General features: G+C 43.6%; 1 protein-coding gene across 1 annotated transcript in view; it reads right to left on the reverse strand.

Annotated features, from left to right (window-relative positions):
• Nucleotides 1-3,284: 3,284 nt before the first annotated feature.
• The window catches only part of LOC128304138 (BAI1-associated protein 3), a 38,871-nt gene continuing 16,474 nt past the window's right edge, over nt 3,285-25,681 (reverse strand). The window contains exons 4-11 of the mRNA XM_053041281.1: nt 22,170-22,338; nt 6,755-7,043; nt 6,479-6,680; nt 6,096-6,403; nt 5,434-5,962; nt 4,026-5,366; nt 3,486-3,729; nt 3,285-3,416 (exon numbers count right to left, since the gene is read on the reverse strand). Coding sequence (XP_052897241.1) covers nt 3,325-3,416; nt 3,486-3,729; nt 4,026-5,366; nt 5,434-5,962; nt 6,096-6,403; nt 6,479-6,680; nt 6,755-7,043; nt 22,170-22,338 — 3,174 coding nt within the window. The 3' untranslated portion in view covers nt 3,285-3,324. The remainder of the gene's footprint in view (nt 3,417-3,485; nt 3,730-4,025; nt 5,367-5,433; nt 5,963-6,095; nt 6,404-6,478; nt 6,681-6,754; nt 7,044-22,169; nt 22,339-25,681) is intronic.

Here is a 25,681-nt window from a genome sequence, read left to right on the forward strand (position 1 = left end):
ATTCATGATAGTGTCGGATGCATCTGAAAAAATGACTAAACGCTATGTATGACTCTGCAGCCCTATTCTGAAGATCAATAGACCCAAAAAGAATCCTGGAAGATCGATGAACTCCTCATGAATTCATGAACCTCCAAGGAATTTATGAGAATTCTTTTGAGAGTTGACACATTTGCTGAATGACTCTTCGCAAAAGATTCATCAAGCACAAGAGTAATGTTGTTCTCGCCTCTTGTTCCTAGCCGCAAGCTTCTTCTACGTGATCTAACGTGCATATGTGTGTGTGTGTGCTCTTCTAAAAAGTAGAATATCCTTTTCTATGCGATGATCGTGCGGTTTTAGCTACTACTATATTGAACATTAGTCCGATGAGTGATTTATACAAAATGGCGCGGCGCTTGATGGAGTAGATCACACTCGATCGATGAAACGGAGCCCGCGCTGGTGGGAAAGAAGGAAGGAAATTAGGGGAGGAAGGAGAAGGAGGGGAATTTAGGAGCGTTAGGGGAATTTAATACTAGTACTAGTTAAGGAAGGTTTTTGTTTTGTGTTTAGTTTCACTAGAAAAAGGCTGCCCTATATAGATAGTATGTGTAGTAGTTGCGTTACGCTTTCCTAAAAGGTGAGTGTATATAAGGTTGCGTTCGTGTTTAGTTTAAGGAGTTTAGCTCTATCGTTTGCCACATTATCATATGAGAGTTTCGTGCTTCTTTACGCGTGTTTTAGCGTTACACATGCTTCGTTACAAAAGTGGCGTTGTACACCAACGCAAAAGAGGGAAATCAAAATGATCTCACAAAGTGAAAAGATGTCACTTTTTTATAATCAGTTCCGGAGTTTTTTTTTATTACGATACGCTTTGCCCTCTGTCCGGAAGGAAGCTGTTCAGGAAAATGCAGATGTACAAAGATTGGGTAGAAAAAAAAATTATTCGCTATACAAAATAGAGCAACTTGTTTGATAGCTTCCCGGTTCCCGTAGGGCATCTACGGTGCCTCTGAAGATGATGTGTTGATAAATATTCCAGTCACTATCGAGGATATATTGAACGTTCAGTAGGTACATCAAGAAACGAGACACTTATCAGTTCGCTTTGGTTTGTTCTAGATCGGTTTTGGTTGCTGTGAAGTGAAGTTGTCCTCTCTGGCTTTGTTCGGCTGACATTCGAGGACATTGCTATATGGATACAGTGGATGCAATCACATTCACTCACTGGTTTCCTTTGGTTAGTTTAAAGCTTGGCCATTGTAGAAAATACATTGCGGAGGGCGCTACTCTGTACAGTTTTGCTGCTGCCACTGCCAAGGATATTGAAGTGAAGGACACGGAGTCGCACTAACACCACGGCCCTTTGCATTGCCCTTGAAGCGTCTACTAGACTGATCCGTACGCTACTAACTACTAAGGTTGATTAGCACATCTAAGCTCGACATTTACCATTTACACTAGTAAGTTTACTGTAGTTGGATGTTACTGCACTTGCGCTGCTTGCGGTGTACGGTTGAGGTTGAGTGCTGAGAAACGGGGAGCGAGGGATGGGCTATATGGTTCTACAACAATGTTCCGGTTAGTTAAGTGCTATATGTGGTACTTGTTGATATCTCTACACAGTGATAAAAACACACACGCGTTAACACGCAATTCAGCATTAATACACAGTTCCTTTACGCGTGCACCGCGTTGTAGTAGTATACAGTCGGTTATTACAGTACCCGAATGATAAGTGTGGCCAAGTCCCAGTGGCACGGTGATTTATTCATTTCACAATAGGAAAATTGGTCTAGCGAGAAGTGGTGTGTGCGCGAATGTACACAACAACAGATTGTTGTAGCAGAATGAGACAGGGAGTAAAAAGATGTGGGTGCGCCGCCTCTCGTAACACAAAAGCAAACATGGGGCGCGTTGATTTTTGTATGGTTTTGTTTTGTTTGATTCAACTCCTCTATCATGTTGCTTCCGTTCCTTACCGGTTTGGCGACTTCCTAGAGTCATTATTCATTCATAAGAAAATGTCTGCAGTTTGTGAAAATTTACAGCTTAAAAGTTAATCGTCCGTAATGGATGTTTGTTTTTACTCGTTTCTCGTTGGTCATTTACTCGATGCTAGCAGGACATTCGACACGTGCACACATTATTCCACGTTCGTACTACTACCCAGTCACACACCAGGCTCTCTCACACAACCCATGCGCTCGAATCTCGATCGTTCACAAATTTCGTTTGCCTTCACAGGGTGTAGCAAACGATTTGCTTCCGTTCCGGCGTGAAGTAGTTCATTGTAGAAGACAGATCATTACAACTGTATAGTTCCTTACAAAGGGTTTCTGTTTAATTGTATATAGAGATCTACAACCATCGCTTGCTTGCTCTTCCTCACAACAATGGCCTATCAAATGCGTCCTGTCCCTAATTGATTGATACGTGCCTTCAATCGATGCTTTATGGTGGTGGTTCACATTAAAAAAAACTACGCCATATCTTTATGCTTTCATGTTTGTTAGTATGTTAGTTCACCTCCCCATCCATCAATCCCATCAGCATCAATCCTTCACGCTCACGCGCAGAAAGCCTTGGCGTGGGACTCTTAGTTGTACATTATATCGTTAAAATACATTTTCCCTAGTAGTGTCATTAGCGGTTACGTTAATATTTAATTACGCGAGGTACGGAATGCCTGTACCCCGATCACCCACAGTACACTGATTACGAGAGACACATCATGTGTCGCACTACTTCGTAGCAATGATTGAGTTGTTCGACATTTATATGGTTGACTTTTAGTGAACGTCCATGTGCAAATGGTACGATGAAGGATTTCCTTAGCAGGATTCTAACACTACCTGTGAGTGGTATTTACATCTAAACTACGCTCAGCATTCTACGGTACGCAATGTATGCTTTGTAAGGATTTTGTTTTAGAAGGCAATGGTTGGCTATATAAAACACAAGAGACGATGCGAACGATGAAGGAATTTAAAATGTTGCATAAAGTCTTACAAGAGTTTGCCAGTGGTTTCGGTTGGTGCAATCTAACATGTATAAGTATAATATAAACTCTCTACCATGCGTAAATGTTGCGATCTATCATACCATCACTATCCATTTTTTTGTGAGTGTGTTTTACTAGGATGATGCTCTGTACCAATATTGGTTTCCTGCGTGCGTGTGTTTTATTGAACTCGAAATGCCTTGGCAAACCTGTACAGCAGGCCCAAAGGGGAAATTAGCAATATAAATCCAACTTCTTCCTCATAAGCAGCTTTGTTTGCTTTTGTTAGAGTTTTGGACCATTCCATGTTGCACTTTTCTTCGTGGTTTCACATTTTAACCAACAACACGAGCCTTCTGCTTGCGTAGAAAGTCCATTGAATTTTTGTCGTTTACACGTCCTTCAAGAATTTGCAGTATTGGATGACCTGAAATGAAGTGCACACGTCGGTTAGTATGATTTACGCGTAATTGTTCCAAAAAGCGCTCCAACTTACTTTTATCTTTCATTTCAAGCAGCGGTAGATCGATCTGTGCAAGACCGTTAAAGTTGTCGATGTTAAAGTTAGTGGCCACACCTGGAATGTTGTTGAGCGCCAGGAATGCTTCGCCCGCGAAATCGTTCGCCGTTAGTACATCGTGATCCATTACGGTGAATACGATCATGGCCGACTCCACCTGGCACTGTTCCTGGGTGACGGAAAACTCGAAACACTCGTCGAAGACCGGATTGAGCGTTTTCTGTTGGAGAAAGAGAATGATACAATTGTTTAGTGCAATCGTGCAAAATATTTACGTGATGTAAACAACAATGATCGATCGTAAAAGTTGCTCGTCCATTTTGTAATAAGCCCCATGAAAATTTTCAAAACAAATGTTTAGCTCTTCTGGCAACACTGCCAACAGCTGTCAGCTGAGAATGTAAACAAACATTGCTCTCTCTAAACAGCTGATCGTACACAGGAGGGTGTTAAATAGAATATGCGCATGAGTCGCACTTAAACGTGGCACTTAAACTTATTTAGTATATTACCTACCTTATGAACGTTTGTTTGCTGCTCCGAGCAGTGCGAAAACACCCTCCGGGGCAACAGTTCGATGATCACGAACGGATCGCTGAAACCATTGGGATCGAGCGGGATCACATCCTTGGCGTGTAGAATTTCCACACACAGTGAATCGTGGTTAAGGTACGCCTTCACCGACAGTGACCCGAGCGGCGTTTGGCCGATAGTGTTGAGCTGCTCCTGCAGTCGCTGCATGTAGAACAGATCGATCAGATGGTCCGTGTCGGTTTTGTGGTACTGCAGGCGTTGTTCCACCCGCCAGAACGTGTCACTGTGCAGTATCTCCGGCGGCAAACCAAGACCCTCGGCGTTGAAGAACTCGCCGAGCAGTTGGAGCGCCCCGTACATGCGGTCGTGGAAATTGGTTGGCTTCTCACCTTCGCCACCGGCATCCATCTGTTTAGCGAACTCCGTCAGTACGCTGTTCCAGATGAGCGTCATGGCGCGGTAGAAGTTTTGCGACAGTAGCGTTACGTTGAGCGTCGCCAGATGAGAGTCGAGATACTCTAGCAGCGGCATCACGGCTTGATTTGCCGGCAACGAATCTGGCGACCATGCGAGATGGAATACCGATTTCTGGAGCGGACCCTGCATTGAGGCGGTCAGCTTGGTGAGTACTCGGTCCGCCTTAGCCTCCAGCTGGGCGATCGTATTATCCAGCAGGGTTTCCGCATTTTCTGGCAGCTGGTGCGTTTCGGGATGGAATTCCGCGAGTCCCCGCCGCACATACTCCAGATTGTTGACGATCACGCACAGCTCGTCCGTTGAGCGGGGTTGCTGTTGGGCTTGCTTGTCGTAATATCCCGTCCCACCGTCGGCCAGCCCTTGGTGAATCAGATCCGAGTAAACGTTGGCCGTGGTGCAGACCAGATCAATGATGAGCGTTTCGTAATGTGCGCCGGAACTGTGGTCGGGCCAGGCGAGATTTTTCCAAAACTCGCGTATCTGGTAGAAGCAGGACGCCGTATCGATGGACGATGTGCTGTGCCGGACGATGCGTTCCCCTTCGCACACCTGGTCGACGCTAACGGCCGCCTTGATGCGCTGTATTGCCTTCGTTTTGCTGACGGAAATCCATCGCTGTACGGCGGGTTCGAACCATTCGTGGAAGTTCTGCAGTCCGAGCGGTTTCTCTGGCGGTTGTGGCGTTACGGAGAGGTGTGACTTCATGTTGTGGAACTCCTGCAGGGCGAAGTAGATCTCGAACGGGGCGGTGTCGGGTTCTCGGTCGTGGTCTAGAATCGTCCAGTGATTCACTATCGTGCCGGGAAGCTGTCCACACTCGATCCGGTTAGTAACTTCCTCAGCAAGCTGAAAGGATAAAACATTCGGAAGGGTTATCAATTTTGCCAAAGATCTTCATTTTTATATCGCTAACCAATGAATCAAACTGTTTGTAAACGATGCTAAAGTACTGGATGCCGTTAGTCGAATCGAAAAGCCCATGGTAGTAGGTAATTCCCAGCTGCAAGTCCGCTATCAGAATTGTCGTATAGTGCACCAACGGATTGGGCGATCGTTGCGATTCACGCAGCTGCGCCTGCGACCAGGTTGTGGAACCCTTGCGTAGCGCACCAACGATCTCGCCCCGAACGCCTTTGCTGAAAGGGCTTACTTGTCGGAAGGCTCTCATCGAACCGAGCAGCCCGAGGCAACGGAGCAGATACTCTAACCGAACCAGCGATGGTGGATGTAGTGCGGGGAAGATTTCCCGGTGTCGCCTCATCTGGCAGAGCGATCGTTCGACGAAACCGTTCAACGAATCGGCCAACCATTGCTCCAATTCACGCGTCAAGGGTTCGTTGTTGTAGTTGTTGACCCACAGCTTGTCCATCTCGATCAGTTGCCGGTGGACGAACTTTGTGTCAAGTGGCTTTTTGCGATTGATTCTTATGATAGCTACCAATCTGTAAGAGAAAGAGTAGGAAACATCAGACAAACACGTTGAAACATTACGAAACATCCTCAGAAATCCTCTTTGGGATATCGATTGCATCGAAGTGTTGCGAACGAGAAGAACTTGTTGGTGGATAGTCTTACTTTGCTAGAGAAATTTGTAGATCCGATAGATCACTTTGCACAGCCATCTGGTGGAGGATGGTTAGCGACGGTCCGGCCAGCTCGCCATTCCACTTCCAGGCCGGATCGAAGGCGTTCAGCTCGTGCATCATGAAGATTGTCTGCAGTCGTTCGAACTTTTTCACCTCGAGCGTGTTGTCCTCCTCGGACGTGCCGCGGTCTTCCCGCGTCGATAGCCACATCTTCAACCGTATGCGACCCTGCACGGAGCTGCGTGAGCTGCGTGCCTCCAGCTTGAACCAACCCTCCAAGCCAGTTGAAGGAATATCCTGAGAGGAATAAAAATCGCACAACAGTGTTATCCCTTAGTGCCCTAGATGAATGCACCGAGCGATCACACTTACACAGACTGGAATATTGATGCTACCGAGGAAGTCGTCCTGCGAGCCTTGACGGGCCGACTGGCACACCTGTTTGAAAAATCTACCTAAACCCCTAACGCCCCTCACTTCGTTCAGTCGCGATACAGCGTCTAGCACGCTGCTTTCGTCGTCGTGGTCCCAAATGTCCAGATGCAGCTGATCCGAATGTATATCGTCGATGTCACTAGCAGGAGGATCGAAGAGGAGACATCAACGTAGTGCAGTGGACAATTGTGGCGCCTCCATCATCATACTTACAATTTAAACTTTTCATTCCACTTCGGGCACAGCGTGTGCGGTTTGACGGAGGTCGCTCGGATGAATTTGGCCGGAACCGGACCGACCGAGTCCCGCTGCTGGCGGCCATCCTTGCGCTTGAAGCTCAACCGAAAGCTGTGATGTTTGCGCAGTTTCCCATGCTCGGGCGAGTCGAGACTGTCCATGCCGGTGTCGGAAAGGGTGCGCGGTGTCATCGGCGGTTGGGGCGACGGAGGCGGCGGTGTTCCGGAGGGCTGTATACCGAGCATACAATAGGGATCACTGAAACCTGCGGAAATACCAGAAGAGTAGCGAAGAAAGTAAAGAAATATGAGACAATGGGAGCCAGATGGTGGAGGACGATGATTTATAAATGTTCAATAATTCGGCGTTCGTTGGAAACAAAACAAAAAAAGAACGCCAAGACGCCTGTGAGGAACCAGTAATTTATCGTTGGCCGGAACGTTAATAAGTATGGAAATTCACTACCTTTCAAACGCGGAACAGATGTAACGCGCAAGAAAAATTGGCGAAAGTTTCACCAATCCCTGTTACCGCTAGCATGACTGCGCAATCCATTTATCACCGTTCTTAACGGTGCGGACCCTTTTGGCGGCCTTGCCCACCACCCTTACAAATCTCCAAACTTGTGCAGGATAAAATCCTTTGCCGTTTGGGGTTTTCGCTAAACAACAAATGTGTTCTCTGCTTTTGTTTTTGTTGGTGCGTGACGTTTCAATTACGTACATGACGTTCCTACTGGTGTTACACCAGTAGAGCCGCTTTCCCGAAAAAGCCGAAAAGACGCAGAGCAGCACGGCGTGTTCGGGGAGTTTAAGCTGAGAATATGCAAATTTGTACTTTTCATCACATAAACAAAAGCGTCTGTCTCTATTCGCGCCATCTAAAGGAAAGCCTTTCATTTTGGTCGGTGACATTGGACAGGCGTTTTTTGGGCTTAAACAGCTTTCCCCACGTGGCGAGTAGTCGGGTTGGTGGGTTTTGGTGAAGCATTAAAATTTATCACCTTGACGGGAAGGTTTGAAGCGTGAAGCGACCGCAAGTTTTTGTAACTACAGAGCTCCGTATAACTGTACAAAAGTTGGCATAATGTTAGCATAAAATAAAGAGTTGAAGAAATGGGTAACAAAATGTGTAACGAAAGAATCCTCTTCGGTTCTTTGTATCTTTTCATATCACGGATTTTTTTCTGCTTGTTTTAATAAAGCATTCCTATAGTTATGTAACGCACTGTAGAACGAGAAACCGCTGGCACCAGTCAAGTCCACCTAAAGCCTTCGCAACGGCGAACGGCGGTTTAATGATATTCGGAAAAATAATGTTTGGTTTAACTTAGCAGCCCGGAAATTGGAATTATAATTAGCGATTAGCATGAGTTGTTCTGTGACACGAGCAGTAGGCTATTGTAACTTATTGCTCGATAAAGTGCAACGAGGAGTAAATGCATCCAGCGCTCTAGTGAAGTTCACTTGAAACCGTGCTAGGGAACCAACACAGAAAGATATTATTATGTCCCACAACAATGGGGGTTTGATACGCTTATCAATCCTGCACGTAGTTAATCTAACATTTTCAGCTCTCCCGCCGTACTCGGTCGGTATTGATGCAACGCATCGTATACTCTCCAATCAACCGATATTGGTCCCTAAGCACATGCCGAAATGCAAGCAGCACGGTTCGAATCACATACCCGTGTAACTCTGCTCGATACAGCACGTTCCGGTTATTAATTAAACCGTGGAATACATATATTCGTCCACGCCGTGCCATTACAAGCGACATTTTGTTCCGCCTCGACCACATCCAACGGTGCCATGAAATAATAGCATCGAGCAGTTACAGGCAAATGCTTTCCCGACCAAACTCCTCTCCCGAAGGTTTCGCTAAAAGGCTTTTTTGGCAATGCGCAACATCAATCCATTCCAATTATGTGCTGCCGGGGAATAACCAACCGAGGAGCAGCGGGTCCAAGGTGGGATAAAATAAAAGGGCCCCATTGACAGGCAAGGCGCAACACTGGCGTGTTTATGATACGCTGCACGAAAGTGCCTGTCGATGATTAACTTGAAGTACTCGTCCGATGGTAGGGTCGATGGCGCTTGGGTCCTTGGGCAAGCATGATAAACAAACTCGCTAGAGAGATGGTGCCCGGAAATGGGAAACCGTGGCCATGACTATGTGCGTATGACAGAGAGAGAGAGAGAGAGAGAGAGAGAGAGAGAGAGAGAGAGAGAGAGAGAGAGAGAGAGAGAGAGAAAAAGCCCTCTCGCTTTATCGGATTTCGCAGGTAGGCAAACACAGGCCACGGTGCGGACATCCTTATTCAGCCCAGTATCAATAGAATGACTTCACTTTGGTTCAATGAGCTTCGGTGCTGAAATAATAGAGATACGGATGAGGCAAACTCTGGAGCAGGCAAAACGCAAGGTGTTCAAGTATCGAGCATGATTGTATTGTAACCGTCAATCTACGGACAATCAGGACTTTCAGCCGCTTCTCGGTTACACACGGTTACAGGCCGCTGTTTCTTTTCCATTTTGTTGTTGTAACGGTGGTTTGTTTAGTCTTTGGCTAGATTGGAGCGCGTGCCTTTACGATGCTTTTGCTTCGCGAAACAAGTGTTCTGGTACAGCGTGATGGTTGATGACAGAACAACCCCCCCACCCGGAGGGGTGTAGATAAGTAAGCAAATGTTGCCAGAACAATGGACGGCGTGATGCCATCCGTACGGATGGAGAAGAATTCTGCTTGTAAACGGTGTTGTTTTGTATTTTACAGATTGAGTGATACGCGTTTCCGTTCACTCTACATCTTAACGTGACATTATCTGATTGTCGCCCATTATGGTGTTCTGCTCAATAGTTTCACATTGTTGATGTAAATGGAACATGAAAACAATGGTTTTGCAACGGCGTTTAATTGTCATCCACGATTGTGATGGTTTGTTTTGAAGCATTCTCTTGCAATACAGCCTTTACAGCATTACTACAAGGTCATTAAAATAGTAATAAAATGTGAATAGATATACTTTTCAAGTTGAAGATATTGCTGTTTCTATTACTGTCCACCAACCGCGTTTAGTGGCTCGACTAATATCCTTCATGTCCCTCACAAACAGAGCTTTGATCCATCACAATCTCTTCTCAATTGATCCAGATGATCCAGTCAATCATCTTCTGACTACTTAGATCAATTTGCTCCTGTCACTTCAACCATTCAAATCGTAACCGATGGTCATTGACAACAACAAAAAATTAAGCACGATGCCATTTAATCATCCAGCACTTCGAAAGTCAAGTAAATAGAAGCACATGCTTGGTCATTCAACCGACCCGGTTTTTTTGTGGGCATCCGTGTGTAGAGCAGCAGATACGTCTAAAAACCAATCTTCCCGTTCAACCATGTGAAATGAAATATGCTTCTTCGGGAGACTAGCCCGGAAGTGCGAACCTTGGGCGATTATCGTAAAACGGAGATAAGAAAATAAAAAAAAGCAGAAACACCACATAAAACCGGAAATTTATCCTTATAAACCATGCTGAAGCTACTCTGCTGTTAATTGTGGTTAGCACTACTTCTCATCCGTCGAAAGGTTAAAAGTTTACCTTTGAAGATTTGAGGGGCATGACACAGAAGAGTGGAAAACACACACACAAAAAAATCGTAGACACAAGTCAATCTGGCAGCAATGATAATGGTCAGAAAAATGGGAAAATTCTTGGGCCAGAAATGGTTTTCGGTATCCATCTTGTGCCGGCAGGAAGCGAGATATTTTTGTGCCACCACCACCACCTGGGCCGCAGCATTGTGGTGTGCCGCACTGAATGGTGTAAGGTCAGATATCGTTTTTTTTTATCTCTCGCCATTTCGCCCGATATCGAGCCTGATCTTTCACATCGACTTGCCTTATGCGTTGTGTGAGGTTGTGATTTCGGGAACGGTGACGACCCCACGCGGTGTATGATAGTGTAAAAAGTCATTATATTATATTGTCATACTGCAACAAAGCTGCACAAGGTTCCGTCGTTCCCACTGGCCATTCGGTTTCGGTTTCCTTTCTGTTGCTCTTCATTTTGTGGCACACATCGAATTTCTGTTATTATTTACAGATGGAAAAATTCGAAACTGATTTTTATGATTCAAAGGAACGCCTTCAGTAGCGATCAAAGCGGAACGAGCGGTTTTTATTTGTGGAGTAAAAATATCATCAACCATTTTCCCTTTTCGCTGTACAACCGCAACGGGCTAATGAGCACCGACGGTTGGGAATGTCTCGGTTCAACCGTGAAACCCCGTGGTTGTGATATAATAACGCAAACAAAAAACAACTCAAAAAGAGTTTCAGTTGCGTGTGCTGACATGACATGGGAACGTTTCAACGTTTCAGCATGGGACGTAACAAACAATCAAAGGGCAGTTGAAAATGATTAAATGAATGAGTTTTGAATTTGCGTGCGTAAGGATTTACTTACGCCCCACGTTTATTCTCGGGTTTTTTGGTGAAATTTCAACAACCGTGTATGATGTTTCATTTCACCCATTCTTTACATTCAAATTGTGTGTGGCGTAGTGCTGTGCGTGCATGGCGGCATCCCGCTACCGTAAGTGGTTCGTGTTCTTCCCCTCGCTACTGCACCGGAATTCCGGAAAAGCAGTTCCCTAATCCATAGCAAATGGATTGTCGTAAGCGGTTTATGTTGAGGATGATGCCCAAAATTGCTTTTCGATTTTCGTTTTTCCTTTGCTGTGGTGGTGGTATGGTGGTTTGAATTTTTCGGCACTTCACCAACATTCCCGGCTAATGTGCGCCGGGTTGTTTAGTTTGTATGTGCGTCGGTCGTGCGGATTTGATTGTCGGCAGTCAACAACATTACGGTCAAACATTTGCCATTGCTTTATGGTTGCGGTACACTTTGCGACTAACGAAGTTATGAACACTAAATGCGCTAAACCGGATAAAACGGGAGTTAGGTGACTCGGTCTTTGAAGGGATGTTTTACGTGCGTGTGTGTGCGTGAGCGATTCTTCAGTGCTGCAGTAGAATTTAACAGCAGATAAGCTGCCGAAACGCAAACAGAACCCTTTGGAAAGAAAAGGGTAGGAATGCCATTGTTGTCCGGTATATCGTAAACATGATGATGATTGGTTTATAAAAGGCATGCACAAATCGCAAACAGCGATATTTTATGAAATCCGCACCGTTTCTGTTCATCCACGCTGAATATTCTGATCATCCTGGCATCAAACATGTCGGTTTTTGTGTATATTTAATGTGTGATGATAGAGAATCTCTAATTAACGATTATCCTTAAGGATAATAAAAGTAATTCCGACAAAAATACACAACTTATCCTTTCGAGAAGGGAAAATGGATTTCCACGAAGGTAGTAATGGGAGCATAACGTTCCCTGGTTTAGCACACTGTAGCTCGAAAAAAACAGAGATATTTTTGCAAGGAGATACTTTTTCCACTAAGTTAGCTCGGCTCAGAAGGTCACCACTCCCACACGATGAAGTACCGTTAAACGATTAATTTTTTTTTCAAGCGCCCTTATGTGTGCACCGGGCAGCTGGCTCCCCCGGACCTGCTGACGGGCTGCATCAAAGCGAACAAATTGATCTGATCCGGCGTATTAAGGGATGTAATTAAAAGTAGCAGCTGTCCTTCGACGAAGTGCCGATGGCAGCGATGGTATTAAGGAAACGGTTTGGGGTAGTATGGGACACCGTCAAAAGTCCTTGAGCGATGAAGTGTACGATAGTCCAACACAACCGACAATATTTGCTGCGATTGCGAGCTGTAGCACGGATGTTGTGTATACTGTTTCCTCTCGTGCTCCTTTTTCCCTCTCTAGGATAACCAATTATGAGCCCGAAACGGAATTGCAGAAAATTGATCTCGTTAATGATTGACATTGGAAGTGTGTCATTATTGCCCAGGGTGAGTATTGAACGGGATATTTTTGTAAATACTTGCGCTTATAGCTTATATTGCAGTGTTCAGCTTAGCTTCCATTTTTTCTTCCTTGTTTTTTTTTTGGGAGAAAATTCGTTTGTTACAATGTTTTAGTGGCTTATTTGGTTCTTTTTGGGGTACTTTCCATGGGTTCTTTCAATTATTAAAGGTCCACGAATTGACACCTTTCAAACAAAGATACGGGCGCCGTTCGAGGTGCAAATCAGGACTATCTTTGTACGGCGTGTCGGTTTTTGATTGCGTGATACCTTAGCTCTCATGAAAGGGACAACACTGAGGCGAGAAAGGCAACAACAGAGAAAGAAAGCGAAAAACATAATCTAAAAGATGTCGACTTGCTGATAATACCCGTCCATAATGGAACTTGCCTTGCTTGCCCTTTCTCTTTTCTTCCTCGACTCGCCCGGACTGCACACCCGTGACGGGTCAAGCACGAACTGAACGAAAGCGTTTGAAGATTGTGCGTCGTAAAAGACGAAGAAAATTATTCTACCAATGGGTACTTCAAAGGTGTTGTGGCAGGGATAGGCTTGTGTGTGTGTGGTCGTACGCAAACGAAATGGATGCGAAGCCCCTTGATCATCAATCAGCACTAATGGGCCGGACCGACTCCTGCCACGATCACCTGCAGCAGGAATTTTCACCGTGCAGCCGGCCCACCGGGCAGATGGTTCTCCCGGTCACTGACCGGTTATTCTGCTGGCGGAGCGTGGAAAATTATGATGATTTATCAGCTCGCCCATAACGGTGGCTGAAATCTTGGAAAAACGGTTTTCGCTCCGTGGAGATGGGTGATGCAAAGGCTTAAGTTGACAGTAGACCCTTCAGCGGAACGGAGGAACGGTAAGCCTCTTTTGCGTACCGTCTTGCAAACAAATTACACTCGCAATATTAACAGTATGATTGTGCGCGTGATGTATTTGAGGGGGTTTGTTTTAAATTTGCGATACACATTTCGAGTTATTTATACTTTAGGAAATCGTTTCAAGCAGGTGTTGAATGGTTCCTTCCAATTTCTTTCGTAGTGGAACGACCAAGTTGTATGGCTTCTCAATATAATTATTTCTGATGTTATTTACATCGATCGTGGGAAGTGAGTCTCGTCATCTTATTTTGAGAAAAAAAAACTCGGGTTTAATTTGATTTAAAATGGCCCAGTTTTTAAAGACATCTCCAGTTCCAAGTCTAGGCTTTTAATTAGACATTGGGACGTTGTTATTTAAGGTTGAGCGAATTCAATTCAAACCTACGGTTTGTGAATGCTTTAAGTTCTATAGAAAGTAATAATATGCGTAGTGATATGCGTTTTGAAAACTCCTATCTGTTTAATTGCAAAACAAGAATGACGGAGGCAACAACAAAAAACGGTTTGCAAACAAAAAAAAAAATTACCATCTTTTGCTGCAGGACAAAGCAACCGGCCGGTCAGTGTTGTCGGTAGATAAAGTTTTATTTTAATGTACCCGACCATTTGTTTGTTTAGTGAAAGGTAGCTGTATTATTTTTCCAGCACGTTACGTCCCATTTTTTGTTTAAGTGGGTTTCACAAAAGTTAATATGACAACAAAAAGTTTTCTCTTTTGGTCCGTAGCGAGCAGAAAAGCCGGCCAAGTGAGAATTTAATTAGGTGTTTAACGGTATGGGGAACCTTTCTCTTTGTTTTTGCGTGTTGCGAACGGTACAAAACAGTGCAACAAAAACAGAACGAAGGGGGTTAATTGGGTTTTTATCCGTGTTAACGTGTGTTAAATGCACGTATGCGTCGTGAAGTATGTCGTCGGTTTCAACTGTTACCTGTGTGCTAATGAAGCAATTAAATGTTTAAAATATTGACCATCTATACAACTGTTTTAAGTTGTGGATGGCTTGTTGGGAAAAAGCGGAATTATGCAGTTTATTTTTTTGTATCGATAAGTAGATTAAGTATTTAATTTACTTAACGTCAAATATATTTTAGTAAATCAAATACATGTAATTATTTTTTGTCTGTAAAGTACATCGACAATGTAAGCTACTGGAGAATCGTGAGCTGATTATTATTGACGGGATAGAAGATAAAAACCCGTTCCTTGTCCATCAATTTAACTTTGCTGACATTTCATTCCACTTCTGCGGACAATTGCTCGACTCGCACAGCTGGAGTGATTGCGTCGCGCTGAATGAAGTAAATGTTTCAGCTCTATTTATGCCATCAGTCGCTAATGGTCTCGAGAGATTTCTTCGGCAGTAATGCGGATTGGTCGCACCGTGTACCAGACCGTTCGAGGAAGTTGCCGCGTTTTTACTGTCGCGTTTTATTTGCATTACTTCTGCGGTTTCTTTCTATTCCTGTCAATAGCGGTTGAGCCACACCCGTGTCTGTGCTACTCTTCATTAATGGTTTGGCTGTAATTGAATCAGGCTATTGATTTTTAATTATAATTCCTCACTCATAACCGAAAGCTTCGCAGCAAACAAGAAGCGCGATAAAACAGGGGAACAAGACATTGTAATTTTAAACATCCTTCCATATTAGTTCAATATTGGCTTCCAACATTTATAGAACGTGGTTTGGTGGAACCAACTACGAGCAGTAACACCGACAGGTTGTTTAATTTATGCAGTACCCTCGCACCTTATGCAAATTGGCTCGAGACTTAAGAACGGGAATGATATCGAATTAGGATGTGATGAGCTTCTGTCACACGTCCTTCAGCGTGGGCGATAATAATGTCCTCGTGTCAAAGCCCCGGTGCTATGCATAGGAAGGGTCGCTTTGGGCTTTTGTAATTAAAATGTACTCTCCAGAGAGATTCGACGGCAAGCGTTAACAATCAGCAACGAACAGAACGACGAGGTTTAATGCGAGTATATTTGCGTGTGGAGGTGGCTGGAGGCAGTTTTCTAGAATTTGTGTGCATCATTGTTCGCGGCAGAGCTATTATCATGATAAATTTACGATTCTTAGAACCATAGGGCTTAGTGTTCACGTGTATTTCACAAAAAAGATGGGGATTATGAACGGACAGAATGTTTAAAAATTCATTAAAATTTACTGAGAAACTGTGTATTTGGTACCTTGTGCAGTATTTTTTTATTACGTTTATTAAGGTAAATTTTATGAATAGTTTAACTTCATTAAATTACACAATTGAAGCTATGTACAATAATAAAAAAATATAAGACATTTGATATTCATAATCCACCATGCGCCTCCACCTGTTCAAATTTCAAATTTGAGGAATTTTCGAAATGAAATAACGAATTAAAAAATATCAAATATATTTTATATATTTAAATTTTTATCATATATTTTAATTCTAATATAATAACACTAAATAAAGCACTAACAATAATAAAAAAATATAAGACATTTGATATTCATAATCCACCATGCGCCTCCACCGGTTGGGTTGTCCGATTGTTCAAATTTCAAATTTGAGGAATTTTCGAAATGAAGTAACGAATTAAAAATATCAGCCATATTCTATATATTTAATTTTTTTATCATATATTTTAATCCTAAAATAATAGCACTAATTTTCAGTTTTTGGTTAAGTTAAACTTTAAAAAGCATATTTCAAAAGCTCGACGTGATGGAGGCGCCTGGTACGTTTTGTGTTCATTTTTTATTGCATAATTTAACGAATTTAGCTGCTTTGTCACAAATTATTCTACTCCACCTCAAATTTTCCACTATTTCCAATCTCAAACCATCGGCAGCAGGTGCAAACGTTCGTCAAAGTATTCAATCAATCAAAGTTCCATCCGCGACCAGCAGCAGCCCCAAACCAATAGCGAATATTGCATAATGTATGTTTATACCCTGCGAACAGTTCCCGCAACCACGGTGTTACAACGTGTGTTAGTGTTGAGATGAAAAAATCTGCCGTCTTCCTTGCTTGGAAAGAACGTTACAGCACAATAAATACTGAAATGAAGGGAAACGACTATTTTGAATCCTGAATTTTAGCTCGTTCCTTCTTCACCCGGATTGGTTTTGCGGGAAAAAGGAACCACAGCAAAACGACGCGAAAATGATCCCATTTTCTCTACCCTTGAAGTAGTGGGGGTTTACTCTGTCAGCCTTCGCGTCATGTTATTTTCATTCTCCAAACGGTACGATTAGAAAGCTGAAAGCGCGTGAGCAAGATATTCACCGAATCAATTTTCTCTGATCTTTCCATCGCGCCTGGAAAGCCGTTTTGGCGTCTGATGGCATGTCAGGGAGTGAAAGAATGCGAAAGAAGACTTTCGATTTATGTGCATTAAAGAAGAAAGACGGATATGAGCGTTGGTTGGATTGTAAATTGACAGATTGGTATTGTTTGGGGAAGATTCACGCTTTAAGGATTTAGCAACTTCAGCATGGACGGCTTTCATTAATGTTCAAAACTAAGAATATTTTCAATTAAAAGTTACTCACGGGTTGGTTTGGTTATACACACAAAAAAGATGCAACCTGGCCCACAATCAAAGTAAAGAAATCTGTTCCTGTCTTGCAAAACGGAAAGTTATTGACTGGTATTGTGAAATCTTATGATGATTGGCATAAATCTAGGTGGAATGCTACCAGCAAAAGATGGTTTCGCCTACGTTCACACCAATAAATCACTCACAGCCCGAGTGGTTGTTCGACCCCAGAGGATCTTTCCCGGTAGCTGTCTAATTATGCTGATATTCCATCCGAAATATTTCATCGGATTGTTCTTGAACAGGAATTCCTCGTGAAAAAGGGCATTCATTCGTTTTTGGTGTGGCGTGATGGACATTGAATGAAACGGTAAAGGTGTTGAAAGTGAATTTAAAATATTCCAATAATTTTTGTACCCTACACGCGCAAGCTCAACCAAAAAAAGCTGCTTCGCCATAAATGCCTAAACCTAATTTGTATAGTACAATTAACGAGTTATGCTTTATTAAAGCTCATTTATTATTGTAAGAAATCTCGCGATAAGAAAAATAAATCCATTCCTCGTTACGTTCACTGCACATACTCGCACCAAATCCAAGTATGAACAGAATGTCATGAAAGAGCTATATCAGCATCACACAAAACCTAATTGTGCCATTTGGTCTTCGCTTTTTTGATGGGGCCGGAAATAAACGGCCCGGTACGTTTTGCTAGATCGTTTGCCTGCTTCATCCCTAATCTCTTGGCGTTCAACTGGCGGTGGCAGCGACGATGACGACGACGACGTTTTCATGGTGCGATACATCGATACCGACTCTTCCGGACATCCGGTGACGTTAGCAAAAAAAAAAAAAGAAGGAAGCCAAGTCCACCCACCCAACGAAGCGGCGGTAGCATTGACGCTGAACGCGCCATGGAACGCAATGGGGGCGTAAAGCTGCTGACCAAATGGTTGTTTGATTGCAAAGTTATTCTAGCTTCCGTTTTTCCGTCCACTCGATCGTCTTTCAACACACATATAGGCACGAACTGAGTTCGTCGTACTCAGCACACTTGGGGGAAGGATTTCCACACGCAACCATCGCTTTTCCATAAAGCCGGCGTGTGTACGTGTTTACTATCTAAACGCAGAGCTTCCCACTTCCGGTTGGTGTAAAAGTTTCACACACCGAACTCACCTCAGCTCACCAGATGGAAGCTATTTGAGTGAGCGATTCGCGGCCCGAAGCGAATATGTGTGTGCGTCATTCCGTTCAATCAAACTACCATCAGACCGGGCAGACAGGCGGATAAATGCATCCTAAAGACGCCGTAGCCTGTTGGTGTCGTTTGTCGTCGGTACCTACCTTTGAGCGGTTGAAAGACGACTACTAAAGTAAGTTCGGAACGATTATTGTCTGCCTGGCTATAAATAGGATTGGGTAAACTATGGGGCCCGCTGGCTTCCTGCAGATATTCGCGGAAGCATTCAGAAGGGTTTTCCCGTGGATTTGGGTTTGCGAAATGGTGCTTCCCAGGTATTTCTTCCGAACCTTACCATAATAAAAGATGAATAAATTTCCGATTTCCTGTAAAACACACGAGCCACGCGATTCCCCTGCTTGGTTTCCGTGAAGTCTCCGTTTATGAGTGGGACCCATCCAGTGGGACCGCATCAGGCAGATACGTATTGACTTCCTTCGCACACCACACTGTATAATACTTCGATGGGAAAAGTTCACCAATCAAACCGCACTACAGTACGCAAACCGCGCCCATATTTCCTCCCGTCGGCACTTTCCCAGGGCTTAATGGTGGTAAAAATAATCGATAATTTCAATTTTCTTCACTTTCAAATTAAATCCCCCGCGGTTTAGTAGGAAGAGTGGAGTCTTTTTCGCTTGTTTTTTCCCTCCTTTCATTGCCACCAAACGAACAGGATTTCATTCTACACCTTTATCAGCTTTACCAGAACTCGTAACGACGCCGACTCGAGCGGAGAGTCGAGCAGGTTAGGCCGCCACCATGCGATTTCTTGTGCAAACTTCTGGCCATCATTGTCGAAAGGTGTGGAAAGGTGATAGGAAGTTTTTCCGCAATTTTCCCTTGGTCTCTCGAAGCAATTTTGTACCTACGTGGAGTTGAATGGAGCAAAACGGTAGGTCCCAAGAGTGATGCGATACGAAGTGACGCAAGTGGTTGTGGTTATCGACTGTCTTTAACGTTTGGTGGATCGTAGGTTATACTTGCGGAATCGTAATTTTACATATGAGCTTTAAAAATGGACGATTAGAGCGGGTTTTCCGACTTGACGTTTTTCCCTTGACGTTTTGAAGGGTAGTTAATGCGAAAGAATCTGTCTAAAGGAAAGTGGTGATCCCTTCAAAAATTTAATAAAACCCAATATTCGCCGGCTTTATTCCTACGCGGTGAAATGATATGCTTACAGCATTTGAGAGAAAATATTTTCCGGATTAGCTCATGGAATTCAGCTCATTTTAAAATACAACTGAACAAGAGATTAACTCAAACAACAACCCTCTTGGTTTCGCTTCAAATCAGATGAATATTTATAAACAGCCATACGAAGAGTCCCACTCCAGCCCACCTTCCTAATCCTCGATGAAACATAGCGATTAATAAACTAACAACTTTTCGAAGAATATTAATACCAGCCTTCGCTCATCCAACTCAAGCATCAGTTGCGAAGTGTGTTTTATTCCAAAAATAAAAACGTGAATCTAGTGAGCATGGTTTTTTTTATTATTTTGACATGGATTATATTTTTCGTTCCCATAATTTCACATCATTTTTACCATCCCACGATGCGCTGGTACGAAAAGGAAACGAGCGAAAAAATAACACCTTTGGCGGTTAATCTGCTACAACCTACAAAAACAGCAGTATTGCAATGTTCAATTTTTAAAAACGTGAATATACACTTCTTACACCCAGTAGCCAACCTTTTGGTTGCTATAGCAATGCCACATCCTCTCAGCACATGAATGAAAAGTACGGCAACAGGAGAAGGGCCCGTGGGTCGTGCGAGAAAGAGCGCGTAAAAGAATTACACAATTACTGGGCTAATCATTTTAGCGAGAAAGGTATGAAAAGAAGGTGGGAAGATTGAGAGAAAGCTTTGGTGCCTTGGGTGCTTTGGGACAGTGCTTTGCTTGCCCATCGCCAGTCGAACAGGTTCACGGTTGGTGGTGAAAAAGGTGAAAAGAAGCATCCCTTATCGAGCGCGTTGGAATAAGTTGGAATAAGAAAGCACAAGCGAACGTTTTTCTCACCATCGCCAAGCTTCTGTTCGAATGTTTAACGATTCGGTCGGCTTCGGGGCGATGGTCCAATTGGTCCGATGGTGTTAATGGGCTTTCGGAAGTCAATGGTGATGGTGGCATGTACGGTGAGTTTCATGGTCGTGTGTGTGCGTGTGTTTTTTTCTTTGCCGCTGGAATCTGCTTATCTTTACGACGCTAGTGGCGCACTTTCTTAAATCTCTGATTACGTGCAGACGCTCACACACACATACACACAGACATCGCAAGGCATTCGTTTTATGTCGCCTTTGTAAAGCGTGGTCATGTTGCAAGGATGTGAATGTTTTGCGTTGTACGCTGGAAGTGCCTTCGCCGCTGGATGCCAGAGTGTGGTAATGGGTGGCTAAAAATAGACTCCCGAAAATCAACTTAGCTGGCCGTTGAACGTCGAAAGAAGCTATTGTGGATTGTTGGTTTCTCGTGTGGTAAAATTGCACGATCCCGTCCCACATCACGTAGAAGCAAAAGGTACGATACAGCATCGGATATAATTTTGCTTTCGTTGAGATAAAATATTGAAGCACAACATTTTGCGCAAGAATAAAATTCATTGAGCTGTGCTGGAGTGTGCATAGCGTCGTGAACCTTGAAAATATTCATTTTAACCATCATAGCCTCCTCTTGACAACCACGTGCTGTAAGCGATGCGAAACCTTAATATATTGCACACTTGTATTTCGTTTATTAAATTTATGGCACATCATAACAACGGTGAACGAGCGCTTCACGAGCGCATCCGTTTGCAACCCACAATCAGGGCATTTGCCGATTGGGACGCAGGCGGGGGACTGTGGCGGGTGCAATATATTTTATAAAATTGACACACAGCCACACACCCACTGACGTGAAGGAGAATCCCAACATTGTTTGGTTGTTCTTCTTTGCGAGAATGTTTTGCTACGATGCTTTATTGGTATACGACAACACTTGCATGGTAGCAGCTTTATTGTGTATGCACTGTAATCGTTTTAGTGCGGATTTTGTTGTAAAGCTGGTGGATGGTTGATGTAACATCACTGCCAGCGGATATGCAATGAAGTGTTTACAATGTGTTCCAAGTGGATTGTATACTGCATGAAGATTAGACTTTAGATGGCTATCAATGAGCTTATGTACGAGGACCTACAATGCAGTTCTCAGAGCAAAGTGTCAAAAATCACTAAAATTTGCCATTGATATATTTTTGAGATTCGATTGGTGAGGATTGATACTGAAAAAATGTAAAGTGAAGTAAACTCAGAGAAGATTGCATACTTTGCAATCTAATTTCTTTAACGATGCAAGGTTTAATAGATTACGATTGTTTCAATATTTATGAGATATTCTCGCACAGTTCCAACCCAAATTTGTATAGCCCAACATTGTGGTGTATACGATACCTTTTATCAATCATTTTTGAATGATGTTTAGAAGATGAAACGCAACTAGTTTTCTACACACACTAGCCTACAAAGTTTATTACCCAGTGAATTTTTGTTTAGAATGGCTTCCTTTTAAGAGTGCGTCCAAGTTTTTAACAAGCTCCTGGGCAAATTTTACGAATTTGAACGAATAATTGCTAATACGAAACCAATTTTTTCAGCCTAGATTATTTAAAGCAATTTTTTTTCGATAATTTCCCCCGCGTCATTTCCGTGTAGTAAAATTTTTTTCCACAAAAAAACGACCGGCGAGGGTGAAAAACGGAAAATCATTAATAATAAAAGCGAAAGCTACACTCACCGTTGGCATCCTTTGCCTCGAGCCCTTCCGCTTCCTGTACGATCACGGTGAGCACGATGATTTTGGGCTTTTCCTCGGTGGCGGCATGCAGCAGCCGGTAGTGCCGGTCGGCCGACACGTTGAACACGCGCTGGGCCTGAAGGTACATCTCCTCTTTGTAGTGCGCAAACTGCAGTCCCGTGGCGTTGGTTGGTTTGTGGTGTGCCGTTGCGTAGATATGACGTCCCGCCGGCGGAGGTTGGTGACGAATACAGACAAAAAAGAACGGCGTAAAGGATAGGCGAGAAGGTACGAAAGATGAATGAGATCAGTGTGATTTTTATACTGTTGATGAAATGCATCCGGTTGCTTCCCTTTTTAATAAAGCAACGCCACCAATGGCGGATGAAACTACAACTACGATACAATGCACTACTGGGCTGGGTATGTTGAAACATGTCATGCCGTGTAGATATTTGACAGATGAAATGCGATTATGCGGAGAGGACTTATTAACACTACCAAGCTCATGCACAGTAGGGCCTAATGCCGATGTTGGCTTATGCGAAAAATAGTGAATTATTTTGTGAATCCTGCACAGATTTTTAACCTTTCCGCAAAATGTCTTTACACACGGTCAGAAACGAAAACGAACGGATAAAATACCAAAGCCGCTAAGTTGTGAGAAAACTCGTGAGAAAATGTAAAATGCCGATCATATCAAAATTTTACCATGCATGCATGCAAATATCATTCCACGGCGGCACACACCCGGTATAATGTAGATTTTCTAACGAGCTTTTCCATTTCGTTTTTCCAATCCAGTGCCACGAAGCGGGTGGGTTGCCTCGCAGGCATACGATCCGGTTAGCAAACGATGTGTCACCGGTTCGGTATTGGAAAACCGGGTAGCGAGAAAGGCGTACAAAGCTCCCAAAAAGTTGACGAAAAAAGCGACCGAGGTAGAGCAACTTTTGTGCTCCAGCTGCTTTTAAGGGTTTCGATTCGATTCGGTCCGCGCTATTGGTGGAGCATATGGTGCCGGGAGCGCAGGAAGTTGGTACGGCTGTCGGTAAGATGGAGCCTCCTCCTTGAGGTAGGATTCGATGCAGACACACACACGCCGATACACTCGCGGAAAACGATGGATTCGTTTCCCGGCCATGCAGATCCCGGATCCCGGTGAGATCAAGGAAAAGGAAATGCATGGAGAACTGTAGCACAGGTAGCGCAGACACAAACAAGAAATAACAAAGCATTGATGGTCCACAAATTTAATATCGCCGACCGAGCGAACGTGCTCTAGTGGCGGGAAGGCATATGCTGCCAGCTAGCCAGTTGACTTACCGACAGCGTGCGGGAGCAGTGGTGTTTTATCAGGCAGTAAAATGGTTTAAGATTCCAACGTTTTACTGCAGCGCACCGGGCAAAACATGTTGCACGTACGGGGATTTTATTTCGAATAGTTGAATAGGGTTGGAAAATGCTTGTAAAAATGGTATTTTTATGTGCGATAAAAATCATGTTTCGCATTATAACATATTCCATTGAGTACAAACAACCGAACGGCGTTCTACGCAAGGTTACCACACTAGTGCACCGGCGTAGTATCGGGCTTCTCTAACGAGACGTCACATGACGATAAACAAAACCAACTTTAGACAGGAGGTTTAGTTTGCGTCATTGTGCCATTCAGTCGACGCCTAACATTCAGTGCCCATTCAGTGAAGAACCACAAGAAATAGCATACAATCATCGACTGAATTTGACAGTCTCTATACTCCCATTCACCGTGCCGGCATCTTCCAATGGCCAGCGTCCGTTTGCTAAATCATTTCTCCAGCTAACCGACGCAGGAGTGAATTGCACATGGTGGAGAATTCGCATTTATTCCTCTTTTTTAGCCTTTCTTCTAGTGACGCAAATCGGAAATCCCACGCTACTTAAACACTGCGGTTTGGAGGGTTGAATGAACATTATTTTCGCACATCCTTTTTTAGGAGTTGTCTTACGGCTTTCACCGTAGCGGTGGCAATTCGATCTGTCCCGGTACGTCGCCATCGGCACCGTCGTCATCTGGTGGTTTTTCTCCGAGCTGAATGGATTTCGGCTCCGTACGCAAGAAGCTCACGCGGCAGGGAAAGAAGGTACGACCTAAAGAAAATTTCTACGAACGCCCACGGTCACCGAGGTTGTGTGATGCACTTGAGAGAAATGGTACCGCTGGGAGGAGGCACCAGCTATTGTTTGTCCATTTGACTAAGCCTTCGAACGCAACAGATATTGGGTGGTTTTGGTATTGTTTGAAAAAGGCCCAAATAAAAGGGGTGATAAGGATTTTCTTACCTCAAACTGCCACTGCCATCATGATCGAATTTCAAAGGAGGCTCTCGTTACTTTTAACGATCGTGATCGGCATTTGGTTCCGAGTTTATTTTTATCTCAAATTATCCGGTATCTCTATGAATATTCAAGGAAATCGTTTCAAACAACATTAACATGTTATTATGTAACAAGGAGTTACTTTAACAAAGGTTACAAAGTACCTCCAATATGGACATCCAAACATCCAATATGGAGCCATTTCTCGCTTGCAAAAGCATAACACTTTGCAAAAAAAAATATCTGTGTTTATTTTTGAATTCTCTCCCAAAAAGCATACGGTTCGAACCATCTTTCAACACACATTTTCATCATGCCAGAAACTAGGTCCGAGCTGTTTGACGTCAAGCTACAATACGTCCACGAGACGACTAGTTCGGCTTGATGGTCGCATCTGGCCGATGGACGAGTCACCTTTCGATGGAAACCATTCAATTACGAGCTAGCCAATAGGATCGAATCTGGTCGAAATGACGTGCACCATTTATGCTTCAAACCAACGATGCAGCAGTAAGTTGATTCCATCATACCTTGGACAACACCGTATGCACAGGATGAACGGCCGATGCGGTCTCATACATGAGCACGGGGGCAAAGTTTCTTTTTGGCGTCTTTTTACCCCAAGCAAACTGGCAGTTCCCATTGACTGGAGGCAATCTCAGACGAATTTCGGATACGTGGGAGAAGGGTATTATTGGCCGTGAGAAGGGGATATTGTTCCTGGAACGGTTGCCTAGTCGATTTTTTTGCTTCCTTTCACCACACCATCCCAGTGCACCCGAAGGAATTGGTTTCCATTCTAAGCTGTAAAACTCATTTCCTGTGTCTTTTTTCTTCACTTTTAGCGGGACAGTTTATCGGTCGCACGGATGGTTAACGAGAGAGATTGATGAATAGATGGACGAATATGAAAAGATGACGTTGGGGTGTAAATTTTAGAGCATGTATGAAACATTCGCGGCAAAGGAATAGAACGGTTTTTGATCGAATTCATTGCATAACGCGGAACAAAATTTAGTATGATAAGAATCAAGCGAATATTTTACTATGCGAATGTCTATTCGTAGGTAATTTAAGCGAGAAATACTACGAAAGTGTAAGAAGTCTATGAGTAGTTAACTTATTGACATATGAATACGGCACTAGTTGAT

The sequence above is a fragment of the Anopheles moucheti genome, chromosome 3, assembly GCF_943734755.1.
Source record: "Anopheles moucheti chromosome 3, idAnoMoucSN_F20_07, whole genome shotgun sequence".
Classification (NCBI taxonomy): domain Eukaryota; kingdom Metazoa; phylum Arthropoda; class Insecta; order Diptera; family Culicidae; genus Anopheles; species Anopheles moucheti.